This window comes from Coffea arabica, chromosome 7e (assembly GCF_036785885.1).
Source record: "Coffea arabica cultivar ET-39 chromosome 7e, Coffea Arabica ET-39 HiFi, whole genome shotgun sequence".
Lineage (NCBI taxonomy): Eukaryota > Viridiplantae > Streptophyta > Magnoliopsida > Gentianales > Rubiaceae > Coffea > Coffea arabica.
Genome location: NC_092323.1, coordinates 45,390,822 through 45,404,106, shown reverse-complemented (window position 1 = coordinate 45,404,106; position 13,285 = coordinate 45,390,822). Strand labels below are relative to the sequence as shown.

At 38.3% G+C, this 13,285-nt stretch overlaps 1 protein-coding gene and 1 long non-coding RNA gene across 5 annotated transcripts; one reads left to right on the top strand and one right to left on the bottom strand.

The window, feature by feature from the left end:
• The first annotated feature begins 359 nt into the window (after positions 1–359).
• LOC113701189 (putative late blight resistance protein homolog R1A-3) lies at positions 360–8,296 on the top strand. 3 transcript variants are annotated; one of them, XM_027221721.2, is made up of 4 exons: positions 360–4,232; positions 4,486–4,531; positions 5,333–7,417; positions 7,786–8,296. In XM_027221721.2, the coding sequence occupies exon 1, from the start codon at positions 406–408 to the stop codon at positions 4,183–4,185; it is 3,780 nt and encodes a 1,259-aa protein (XP_027077522.1). In that variant the 5' UTR covers positions 360–405; the 3' UTR covers positions 4,186–4,232; positions 4,486–4,531; positions 5,333–7,417; positions 7,786–8,296. The 3 variants fall into 3 exon arrangements, with proteins under 3 accessions (XP_027077522.1, XP_071914580.1, XP_071914579.1); XM_072058479.1 differs by having other exon boundaries at positions 4,486–7,417; positions 7,802–8,296; XM_072058478.1 differs by having other exon boundaries at positions 4,486–7,417.
• A 1,959-nt stretch (positions 8,297–10,255) lies between these two features.
• Positions 10,256–12,846, bottom strand: LOC113701190 (uncharacterized). 2 transcript variants are annotated; one of them, XR_011818242.1, is made up of 3 exons: positions 12,609–12,846; positions 11,192–11,252; positions 10,256–10,458 (listed from the first exon to the last, which is right to left on the bottom strand). It is a non-coding gene; the product is annotated as an uncharacterized lncRNA (long non-coding RNA). The 2 variants fall into 2 exon arrangements; XR_003450855.2 differs by lacking the exon at positions 12,609–12,846 and having other exon boundaries at positions 11,192–11,495.
• Between the last annotated feature and the right edge of the window lie 439 nt (positions 12,847–13,285).

Below are 13,285 nucleotides of genomic sequence, written 5' to 3'. Positions count from 1 at the left end.
AACTTAAAAAATGATTGTGGAAGTTAGTGGTTAAAAATTGTTGTGGTGAAACTTAAAAGGTTGTGGCAAATTACAAAGCCACCAGCCCTAAGCTGAATGCATCTCAAATTTTTTAATCATTGGTCCCCTGCAGCTTACGCCTGTTGTATTGGTGCGATCTTCCCTCGATAAATTTTCAAAAGGAAGAAGGTAAAGACTTGCAGTTTACCCCCACCCAAACACACACACACGCAAGATAAAAAAAGAAATTAAAAAACAGAGAGAGAGTCTTGAAAGCATACTGTAACTATTCTTTTTTTTTTTTTTTTTGATTTGAACTATAACTATTCTTAGATCATAACAAAGTCAGAGATCTTGAATATCAATAGTTACGACAGACAGAAATCTGATATCAGAGTGAAAAACATGGCAGGTACCGTGGTGAACGACTCCCCCAACAGTAGCACTGGTTGCTTCGATTCTGCTCGTAATTATCTGGACCGCTTTGAATACAGGATCGATTATGGCAGCTATCATATCGCAGTGCTGAAGATGGGGATAAGTCTATTGGAAACCTTTGATCTGTATATTAGAAAGTGTAGGAGGAGGAGGAGCAAACGGGGTACGTGTTTGGAAAAAGACGAGGACAAGGATGATGCTAAGTCTGACAGACTTAGTAGTATTTCTTTCCGGATTCAAGATCTGGTTTGGGGGATACGGCGCAGACTTGACTGTGGTGCGTCAGATCATAGAGGCATCAAATGTGAGCTCAACAAAATCGGTGAAAATATCAACTTGTTTTTTGAAACAGATATCAAGGAATTGGACATCATCCGTTTGTTGCTTTACTACTCACTGGAAGACTTGCAACTAGTTATGGATTTCACCGATTCCATATCAGTTAATCTAAAGCGTCTTTCCTCATACTGCAAATTTCATGCATATGAAGCTCTAAGGACTGTACTGGAAACCCTTCAAGAGAAGCTAATGTTCTTGAAGAGTTTCGCTCGCTTTGCAACACTACAAGGTGTTGAGGGTCAGCCATTGATAGATCTGTTGGGTCACGTTGAGGTTGTGGTGGTCAATGCTGTTAGCTTGGCTTTTACATTTTGGTTTCAAAGGCGCAATGAGAAAGTGCGCGATGAAATGAAATTTGAAATTTCTCAACTAATACACAAGATGATTGATCCCGTTGATCCCCAAGTCCGAGAGATTTATACCCATGTCCTGGAAGCTTCCAAGTTATCAAAATCATCCTACACTTTAGCTGTGAAGGAGAATAGGCATCTATTGGTTGAGTTTATTGATTATCTCCTGCAAAGTATCATGGGGATCATAACAGAATGTTATACCAGTTTCGTGGATGCGGTGAACGATCAAATGCTAAAGCTCCTTGAGGGAGTAAGATTCCTGAGTGTCCTTCTTAGCCTGGAGCAGGAGAAGTTCGATGAGCTAAATGATGCAATGAATGATCTTATTGGAGTTGCAGTCTCTGATGCAGGTATTGTGACTTTCTCCCTTTCTACAAATGAAATGAAAGAAGGCTTGTGCAAGGACACAGATCTGGCTCTTTCTAACTTGCTCCAAGAGCTCCAGTTCATCATTGCAGAAGCTGCACATGTTTATCCACTAACATCATCATCATCACTCAGTTTCCCAAGGACTAAAGAACTGGGTTCTCTTGATTTTCTTCTAGGAACTCTCGAGGAACTAGTGAGTTCGACAGCTGATTCAATTGCTTTTCCAAACGATCAAATCCGCACAATCCTAGAAGATCTTGTATTCTTAAGATTTGTCCTAGGGAATATTGTGGAGCAATGCAATAGGGATGAAAAACTCCAAGCTCTTTGGAGTCGTATCATGAAGGTTGCATACAGTGCAGAATTAAAATTTGACTCTGCACTGCTTGGTGATAAATGTGAACCATGTTTGGATGCTGTTGCCAGAGATGTACATCTCATGAAGATTGAGGCTGAAGAGGTCTATGGTTGCATTAGATATGATGGTGAAACTCAAAGAGTTACCAAGACGACTATTAACATGCCATCACAAGTTACAGCTCCAATATCCACTGAAGCTCTGGTGGGTCTCAATGATGAGGTAGAAAGTATAATTGATAGACTTGTGAGAGGATCAAGGCAGCTAGATATCATTGCCATTGTGGGTATGCCTGGACTTGGTAAGACAACATTAGCCAATACAATTTATAGTGATCCTACAGTAGAGTGCCACTTCCACATTCGTGCATGGTGTTGCTTTTCTCAAGCGTATACCAAGCATAGTTTGTTAGTTCAGATTTTGTGTAGTATTGATTGTGAGAGCCATATCCAGTATCTTGACAATAATGAAGATGATATGGCTGACAAGCTACGCAAATTGTTGAAGAGAAATAGGTATCTCATCGTTTTGGATGATGTTTGGGACATTGTGGGGTGGGATTCGTTGAAACACTCACTGCCAGATGATTGCAATGGAAGTAGGATTCTCTTAACCAGCAGATTTCAAAAATTGTCTTTGCTAATTAAACCTGATAGCGAGCCACACCATCTTCGCCCACTTACAGATAATGAGAGTTGTGAATTGCTGCAAAAAAAGTTATTTGCCAAAAAAGATTGTCCTCCAACATTGAGTAAAGTTGTACTGAACATAGCAAAATACTGTAAGGGCCTACCTCTCGCAGTTGTCCTTGTTGCTGGAATTCTTGCTATTACTAAGCAAGATTGCTGGAAAGAAGTTGTAAGACATCTAATTTCCAGCATTTATGTTGACAATGAACATTGCATGAAGACAATTGAGCAGAGTTATAATTATTTACCAGATTATCTAAAGCCATGCCTTCTTTACTTTGGTGCATTTCAAGAAGACCGAGACATTCCTGTTCGCAAGTTGTTATGTCTTTGGATCTCTGAAGGATTTGTCCAAAAGACTGAAGGAAAGAGCTTAGAGGATGTGGCAGACGACTATTTGATGGATCTAATTGGGAGAAGTTTAGTTATGGCTGCCCAACAAAGATCTTTAGGTGGGATCAAAACTTGCAGAATTCATGATTTGGTACATGAGTTTTGTGTTAAGAAAGCAAAAGAAGAACGTTTTCTACAGATTTTACACGGGGATAACCTTCTTACTTTCACTGGCCCGTGTGACCCCCACCGACTGGTTGTCTACCCTAGCACAAGGCGGGGACCTAAAAACTCAAGGCTATTTTTTCCCAATTTGTGCAGTTTGCTCTTCTCTGATTGTACTTATACAGAGCTAGATATAATTTCACGCAAAGTTCTGTCATCTAAACTTCTTAGAGTGTTGGACTGCAGGAATGATCCTTGGTCGAGGGCAGATTTTCCAAGCGAAGTAGTATTCCTTGTTCACTTGAGGTACTTGAACATTACGTCTGATAGAGGGGAAATCCCATCTGCAATAGCCAACCTCTCAAGGTTAGAAACTTTTGTGGTAGGAGGACCCCTTACAAGTTATTTCTTACCTAACACTATCTGGAACATTAAAACTTTGAGGCATCTTGTCGTATCAGCATCACTAGGTGGTTTCATATTTCCCATCAACAGTCTTGAAGGTTCCCCGGATTTAGAACATTTAGACACTTTAACCCTTTCAATCTGGAACCCTTCTCGAGACTTGCAAAAGATACTGACAAAGTTACCAAGCATCCGCAGGCTAAGATGTGTGGGAGACAGTAATGGAGCATCTGCTGGAATTCTCGTGCTGGACTACTTGAGTCGACTAGAATCACTTAAGATGAGGTTTCTTATTGGATATGAGTTTGAGTTCCCATTGAATTTGAGAAAGTTGACTCTCATAGATAATAATCAGCCATGGAGTATAATTTCAGCAATTGGAAAGTTGCACAACCTTGTAGTACTTAAATTATGCCGTGTTTCCTTTCTGGGGAAAAAATGGGAAATGGAAGAAGGGGAATTCAGTAACCTTCGATTCTTGAAATTGTCAGGGTTGAATATTCGCTGCTGGACAGCCTCTTCTGATAATTTTTCCTGTCTTGAGAAATTGGTTTTGCATCAGTGTTATGATCTGGAAGAGGTCCCTTCTTGTTTAGGGGAAACCCTCACTCTTGGCATGATTGAGGTGAAATTGTGTCATGAGTCAACTGTAAATTCTGTGAAGCAAATTCAGCAAGAACAGATAGACTTGGGAAATAAGGGCTTAAAGATCATAATTAAACAAGAAATTGGTTAGATCTACTCAGAAAGGGAGTCGAAGCAGAGAAGAATTCCAGTCATGAGGTTAGATCTACTCCCTCGGTCCTAATTGTCTATGTTGGACCAGTTCAATGATATAACCATCCATATTTCACAAAGCAATTTCTGGAGGTTTCAATTCTTTGATTTGAATAGTCATGCATCTATGGAATCAAAACTATACATCCATCAGATATTATTCTGATGTGTTCTCTGTGTTGTTTTTTTTTCCCTCATGTTTGATAATGTATAAAATCAATCATCCCAATTTCTAAAATCTTCTTCAATATGGCTACAGATCGGTATGATCCTTGAAACCAGCTGCACACAAGCATAAATGCCAGGTACACATTTTTATTTGTTCTGTACATTTGAGCTCAAATAATGCTGACCAAGTCTCTTTTCTTGAAGCAAATAGCTGAATGACCTGAGACTTTCTTTATCCTTTGTTTTTAATTTTGAAATGCAAAGAATGCGCTCTTGCGGCCTTGTTGTGTAGAATATGTGCATATGGGTTAATGACAGCTTGGCAAGCATAGGAATGTTTTTTCCAGTTTTTTTCTTTTTCTATTTTCTACCGTCTAGATATACGAGTTTGTTCCTGCTTATGCCTACTTTTACCAAAGCTTCTGTTTTGCTATGTTCTTGTGGTACCTTCTAGAGTATGTAAACTAATTGTGCTTTAGACCTGGCCATCAGCCATCTTCTTCTGATACCTTGATACGTATAAAGAAGCCAAAATCAGAGGGAAAAAAATTTGAGATGTTGAAGTTAGAATATATTCTTTATATCATCAAAATAAACCCCGGTAGATGGTTCTAATAAGTACTATTTTCTGTGTATTTAATCTTTAATAATAATTTGCTTGAAGAGATTTTTCATGGATTGTTGTTTTCGACTGATTAAGTGAAAAGATGCTGAAAGTTCTGGGGACAGAGGAAATGAGGAAAGGAACTTGAACTTGATGAAAGGATTTATTACCAGATGGAAAGGATGTATTACCGGAAAATTTTTAGTATTTAGAGTGTTAATATGTTCTTCATCCGACTTAGCATGCATTCTGACTTCTCAGTTACAATTAGTTGGTAAAGTTGCATCTTGAACAAATTAGTCTGATTTAGAATCAATATCTTTGGCTTGTGCAGTTTCAATGAGCGTGTGTCTAGGAGAGAGAGAGAGAGAGAGAGACAGAGAGAATATCCTAACTTCTGGCTCGTAGATCAACTACAAGCTAGTGGAAAGGGGAAACGAGCAAAAAGCAGGAGTACCAATTGGATGAATATCCTGAAGAAATGTCCGATTAATATATATTTGTTGCAATGGGATAGGTGAATTCAGGAAATAGAGAACAGGCTCTAGCTCTCTGCAAATGGCTATGGAAATTGATGGTGTAGACAATGGAATTTTAATTAATTCTTAAAATTACCATTGGTCTATAAATTATTTTTGTGGCTTATTTCTATCCAATCGGGTATTGCCACATGTCATGTACACTTGGAAAATTTGGTTATTAAATGGCCAATTATATTTTTCCACGTGTCAAGGTGAGGTGTTCCAAATTTATTCAAATTGTAGGGATATCTCCACCAACCAAATCATATCATATCATATGTCTACTGGATAGACATTTAAATATTTATTTCTTATTAAAGAGATAATATTTAGAGTCGTTTGATCCATATATATCTCTTATATACTGCAATGGTCTGTCCAATCAGACGGCGCCACGTCACTTGTCCCCACAGGCTTGGCCAATCGGGAAATTATCTATCTCTTTATTGATAAATATAAAATAAAGAGATAATATTTAACTGGCACAGTCCTAATATGACTGCACGTCTTGCAAGTAAAGTGGTACACAGGTCTTCAACCTCTACCCCTTGCTACAGCTATAAATAGAGGTCTCTCAATCAAATCAAAGACACACAGACATACAGAGATACACACCAGAAGGCATCTCATACACTCAAGTGGTGAAGTTCCAAGCTACGAAGATTTGGGTTTTCAAACTCTTCAGGTCTTCCATATAGCAAGGCTTGAGCTTCCAAATATTTTCAAGTTCTTCAAATCTTCCATATCAAGATTTGAAAGAATCGGTGGTTGATCCAAGAACAAGCTGCGAAGCCCTTGGATTGGTGTTCGAGGAGAAGAATCGAAAGAAACTCTCCATAAGTTCGAGAAACTTCCAGAGATTGTACCCCCATATTTTTCTAAATTTATATATCACATATTTGTCGTGTATTTCTTTTTCTTGTCATTTTGCAGGCTTGAAATTTTTATCGCGTACAGATGGCTGAAAGTGAAACTAGCTTTTAACGATGCCATAATGGCACTATCACGATTCTGCATTGGTGCATTGATAACTTTGTACAAGTCGTTTTCTAACACTTCAAAAGGTGAACTACATCCTGGATTATAAGTTGCTGGCAACTGGTAGTGCGTTGTCCATGTAACTTCTGCTCTTCTAGGAATGGCTTTGAAAGATATTTCTGCAGCATCTACTTTCTCAATCTCTCGGTTTTTGACGGTTGGAAAACCCCTGCCCCTGGCCGCCCCTGGGGGGGGGGGGAAGAGGTGGTGTGGCAGTAGTAAAGAAAGTTATCTGGAGATATCCAGATACTCATTGTCTGTATAAGAAGCTAGCCTGATGATCAATGCTGTCACATCTTGTCTTGCACCATTTGATATTGATCCAAAATAGTCAAAGGGCCAATGATATAGTTTGCTTCTAAACTGGCACAGCCAAAGTTGTTTTTTCATGTATAATTCTTATTCTATATGGCTCAAAATTGTGAAGGAGATGATGAAAGCCATCTGTTCAGGTAGTTCTTCATGTCTACATTAGCCTTTTATGTGGAATTTACTTCACCTACTTGGTGTTTTGTAGTCAATATATGTGCTCTCTGTTCTTTTACATCAATTTCACCTTTAGAATTGAATGGCAATTTGGAAGCACCAAAAGTAGTAGTCCGACTTTTGCTGATGAAACTCACGAACAGATTAGTGTTAGCTTTGTGATTTACCAGATACTTTCACAGTTCTCCCCAATTTAAGGTTATTGTGGATTTTGTTCTTCTGTTCTGTCGCCTCACATCTCTGTTGTTCCATTTCTTGGCAAAGCTGAAAGACACATAAAATTTAGATTTCTTTTGCAGGTCCTCCAAGAAAAAGCATCTGACGTTTAAACAGTATTGGAACTATATTAGAAGCTTTTTGCCTGTAATTGTCAGGTATATGTGCTCTAATTCTCTATTATTTTTCTTCTACTAGTTTGTTTTATTAATTGGGTAAAAAACAAATAAGCCCCCTGTGGTAAGCCTAATACACAGAAAAGTCCCCCATGATTTCAAAATATACAACATCACACCTCATGCTTTGAACTAAATTGTAAAGGTGATGGAATCCGTTAAACTTAACAGAAATGAACAAAATGACCAAAATGTCCTGACATAATTTAGCAAAAGACAGCTCAAAAAAATCACTTGCTTTATTCTCTAAATAGAGAGAATTGAGGATTAAGGGGTAGAATAGATATATTTGTTAAAAATTAGGCATAAAAATTTTTTACCCTTACTAATTCAATTACCTGATGGAGCAGAGTTCTATATCTACAGAAGGGCAATCAAATAAAACCACAAAGTACTGCAGCATGGATGAATGACTTGATAGTATTCTTGCACTACAGGCCTGCAGCGACTGCCTCAACTAGGGAAGTATTCATGATGCTGTCAAGGTTCTTGAATTGAATCTTTCCAGTGGATGGGTCATCCAGTATTATATCAAAAACTGGAGGCTTTGCATGAGCTACTTAACCTTCATGCTCTTCCCGTTTTTGGTCTTGTTCTTGACAGATAACCCCTTGATTCTAGGATCGTATCCCACTAGCTTGCTCACCACCTGAAGCAGTTGTTACTAGTAGCCATTGTTACTCCCTGATAAGCCTACTTCAATTGCATCAGGAAGGGAAGAAGTCCTGTAAAAATAGCAGTAAAAATTTCATTTGCTCTTAATCAAGTGGAAATGACTGTTGTAAATTTGTAATCAAGTGAAAAAATTTCTAATTGTAAATTTTTTTCTTCTCGAAAGGAAAGACCATGCACTAAATTGAATTGGATAGTGTGTATCTCTCAGTTTTTAACTTGGAATACATGATAGAGATTTGAGTAGGATAAGAAGGATAAAATTCTAGTTCTTGTTTCTGTTAATTAGGTTCCAAATGATGCACAAATGGTATTTTTGTCTGTTTTTGTTTGTTACATGAATATTAATTTCGTACAATATTGATAAAAACAACAGTCACAAGATAATGCTCATTATCTACAAATTTTACAAAATACTTTAGAATGATAAATATTTCCCACTTTTTTTCCCTCACTTTCTTCTTTTCTTCTTTTCCTCTTTCTCTCCAGTCTCCATTCAATAAAGAATCTCCAAAATCTCTTCAAGAGTCTTGAGCGGATCCCACGTTAGCTCCAGGGCGTTGGTTTCTAACTATCAAAGTCAATGCTTGAGCTTGAGTGAGAAAGGTCTCCTCCCCCTGTCTTTTTCCTGTATGGTGTTTACTGGGTGGGACCCTCGATGCGGGGGTATGGCTAGGGGTGGCAATTCGGGTCTAAATCAGGTTGGCGGGTCGGGTTCGGGTCAATCCGTCAGAAAATCTGTTGACCCGAACCCGACCCGCAACCCGTGACGGGTCAGGTATGCTGACCCGAACCCGAAAATTTCAGGTTGACGGGTTGACGGGTCGACCCGAAATGACCAGAAACTTAATTTTAATTTATTAATTTATCACTGTAATTTCTAATAAAATCAATTTCTCACAAAACTAATTACATAATCAAGTAATAAAAATTTAAATAAATAATTCCAAACCAAATCTAAAATAAATTAAACACCGTAAAAGTGTTTTATCCCAAACAAAATATAAAATAAATTAAAACAATATAAAAGTAAAAAATAATATAATATATTATTTGTCCAAATATAATAATTTCAACTTCACACAAATTAAATAAATTCATTTAGGATTAAGTAATTAATGCCTTTGAAAAAAAGAATAACTTAGTTTAGTTAGATAAAATTATTTTTATGTTTATTAAATTATTTTTAATTCGTAAACGGATCATATCGGGTCATATCAGGTCACCACGGGTTGACCCGAAATCGACATGTTTTCTTTTCGGGTTCATCAGGTCCAACCCGATTCTGACCCGAATTCCCGAAACCTCAACCCAAACCCATTAATTTCGTGTTAGGTTCGTGTCGTGTTTTCAGATCGTGTCGAAAATTGCCACCCCTAGGTATGGCACTATCAGCTACTATCTATATATGTCTGTCTCCGTCGGCTCCGTTGGTCGAAGCCAGAGGCTCCCTTCTACTAATTAGTTTAGGAAAAGACTCGGCCTTCCCCGACGGACTTTTAGGTTATATAAGAGAGAGCGGACAAAGGGCTTTATACTGCAGATACAATAGCGAGACTTAGGCGTGTCAACGGGTCGGGTCCGGGTCGGAATTCATTATTTCGGATCTGACCCATTTATCCGACGGGTCTCGGGTTCGGGTCGGGTCTACCCTGAAAAAATTATCAAAACTTACAATTTCTAATAAAAATGAGAAAAAAATATATTTGTAAACTAATTTCTAACTAATACAAAAAAAAATCAAATAAGAAAAGAAATCAAATTGATTTTATTCAAATACATTACCCTAATCTAATTATATTGATAAATATATATTTTAAATTATTAATCCATTTATATCCGGATCCGGGTCTAATACGGGCCGAAATACTATATTCTGTATCCGACCCTTTATTTATTTGACAAAACGGATCCGGATCCGGGTCCAGGTTAGGGAATTAAATCCCTACCCGTACCCGCAAAAATTTCACGGATCCGGTCCGGGTCTAGACCCGGACCGTTGACAGGCCTAGCGAGACTCCTCACCAGTGTGACGACCCCACCTCCCCCTAAGGAATACCAAAGGGTTCGGCGGACCGCCTGCCCAGCTCTCGCCAGGACTCACTCACTAACTCAATCGATTCATGTACACACATCCATGAACCATAATTAACATTCACAATTCAAGCTTATAATTTACATTGATAGAAAACGGGGTACAAAGTCTTAATACACCAAACTAGCTCAAAACGTATACAATCCAAGTACATCATGTTCCATTCAAGGAATAGCGCGAGTACAAGACCAAAAAGTCAAAAGTCAAAACAAAAGGCTACGTTAGCTTTTACAAGTCTCGCGCGTCACTCGTATCCCTGTAAGGAAAACAAATAGCGTGGTATGAGCTAAAAGCCCAGTGAGATTCCAAATAGCAAATTGACCATTATTTTTTTTTTTTGTACAAGTTTCGATATAGCAAAGTAACGAGCATGAAGAGTTCATAAATGTGAACAATAACACGTCAAGTAGCAATCTCAAAATGAGCGAGTGTAGAAGTTTTTCACAAGCAACAATAATCCAATAAGCAATAATCACTCCAAAGTATAAGGATACGGATGACTCTCAGGAGCCAAATTCCCATTTCATTACCAGAAGCTTGATCACGTAGTAGTTGACACTCCGTCAACTTTCAAGTAAGTAACCAATCCAGTAGAACACCACTGACACGACTCTCCGTCCACCATTCACACCCCCTACTGGGCCCAAAATCCTCAATAAACATGGGTGGTAATACTCGAGTATACCGTTAGTCGAGGAGATAACACTCCACTCGACATTACAAGTGACCCAGGGTTTGTTATCTAATCGACCAGGCCCTTGCCGGCTCGACTCGAGTAACTCGCCACAGGGTTTCCGGAATTCCAGGAAGTGCGCACATCATGAACGAGTATATCAAGTCAATTGCAATCAATAAACAAGTATATCACGTAAGGGCAAGTGCGATAAAGTACACTCTTGCCCTATCAATTCACGTATATAACATGTACTCATATTGGTCATGTATCAAGTTCAAGTATCAAGTTCAATTCAGTATTTGAAAGCACTCACCAAAAGATATAGTGCCTTTATTGATCACTTTCAGGGTATACTCCGGGTTCGGAGTCCAAATCTGCGATAAAACTCAGTTTGAGAACTTTGAAATATGACTAAGATTCGAAACTTAGACGTTTTATTCAATCAAAATCAAGAAACTGGAATTCACTTGGAGAGTAGTCGTGAAATAGTTGCTCGCTCTTCAAACTGAAAAATTTGATAACATTTTTGCTTGAAGATGACTCTTGAGTCAAAAGTGCAAATAAAACGGTTTCGTAGTGATTCATATCGTTTTCCTAAGGGTACAAGTTCGGTCAAGTCCTAACATATAACCCTTGATAAACAAATGACAAAGGTCCTCGATAGTTCAAGGAATAATCACTTAACCTTCACTCAAGTCACAAAGAGAGTTTTCTAGACCTCGAGTAAAAATTCGGGCAGCATGCCCTTTGTATTTACCTAATTTCCAGCCATTTAGGCTTCATTATTTTTCTTCAACAACATCCCAACATCATACAAATAAGCAATTTATGTCAAGAGCCGTTCCATAGGCTCACAATATCATAACAACACGAATCGCATCAAGTACAAGTGCAGAAACGCAATGTAGTTCAAGACAGATTTGACGTACAAATGCGGTAATACCATACCTGAGGCTACGCTTATCGGATTAAAACGAAACCTATGCCGTTTCTAAGCTAAGACACAGAGCTACAACATTCATGAAGGTCACTTAGTCCATTTCCTAATGTAACTTAGTCAAAATCTCAGATTACTAAACCAGAAACCAATTCACCGGCAGTTTAAACGCATTATGCTGTAACGGACCTAACTCAGTGTACACAAGTCCGAATCAGGTTTTCTTTGAGGCATTTTAAAGCTACTTCAGAACACTACAACTTTTATGTTTTGGCCCAGAGCTAAATCAGAATGGATCCTGGTCAAAAATCGTGATAAACTGGACTGAACTGAAGAAACGGACTGCTGGGAAATTCTTAAAACAGTAGGGGTATTTTGGACTTTTCACATCCTACGTTGCTCCTATTGAGCTGAAATTTTACAGGCACTTATAAAACACCATTCTCTACAACTTTCCTTCTTTGACCAAAGGCCAATTCGGCCTCTAACATATAGGTACAATTTCGGACAGAATGCTTGGGAAATTTTCCAGAAATCTGGAATTTTTAGCTCTAAGTGTAATTTCCTCAAATTTCTGGTTCTAATCACCACTAAACAACCTTATATAACTTTAATTGCAACATTCATGCATCATACTTCAACTTGAGCAGAAATTCAGAAACCCTAGTTCATCAAATAAATTGGGGAAAAACTCCTACACATGCTAGCATCCATGAATCTACCACCAATCAAGCTACCAAGCTTACTTTAACCATGATTGAAAGAGAAAGTTAGAGAGATATCATCCTCTTACCTTGATTAGAAGTCCCTAAGAGCAGCCCCAAGCTTTCTCTTCCCAAATTTCCACCACCAATCACTAGATAATCACTCAAGAGTAGGTTTAATCGGTTTACTTTGTGGATTTTCTCACTAAGTTGTTGGATTTGAAGGTGAAATGAAGAAATCTTCCTTGGTGTTTTCTCCAAGCTAAGTTCGGCCAGCACCAGCAGAAATGAGGAAGAATTGGCTAAGTGTTAAGGTTATATGGATGGAGTTTGTCTTGGTAAGAAGCCATGAGGTGGTGACAAGTGTCACCACCACCACCCTTTTTTTTTTTTTTTTTTCTCTTTCTTTCTTGCCTTTCTTAGCCACCAATTTTCGGTCAACATGCTGCCAAGAGAGAAGATATTATGTGCAAAAGTCAACAACTTGTTGGGTAAGAAAAATGGTGGTCAAGCGGTGCGTTCAATCGGTAATGCGCGGGACCCGCCGGATCGCGCCGTTTTTCTTAAAAACTCACGTACTAGGGTTTTTATTTCCCATTCACTAACCTTATATCATTGCCACTAGTCACATATTATTTCTCACTTAAAAGTCACTTTTAATCCCCAAATTAATTCTTATTCTGTACCGAAAATTCATCCGGCTAAAAATCGCGAAAACCCTAATTTCGCTCCAAACTTGAAACCGAAGCGTAAAACCCTATTTTCT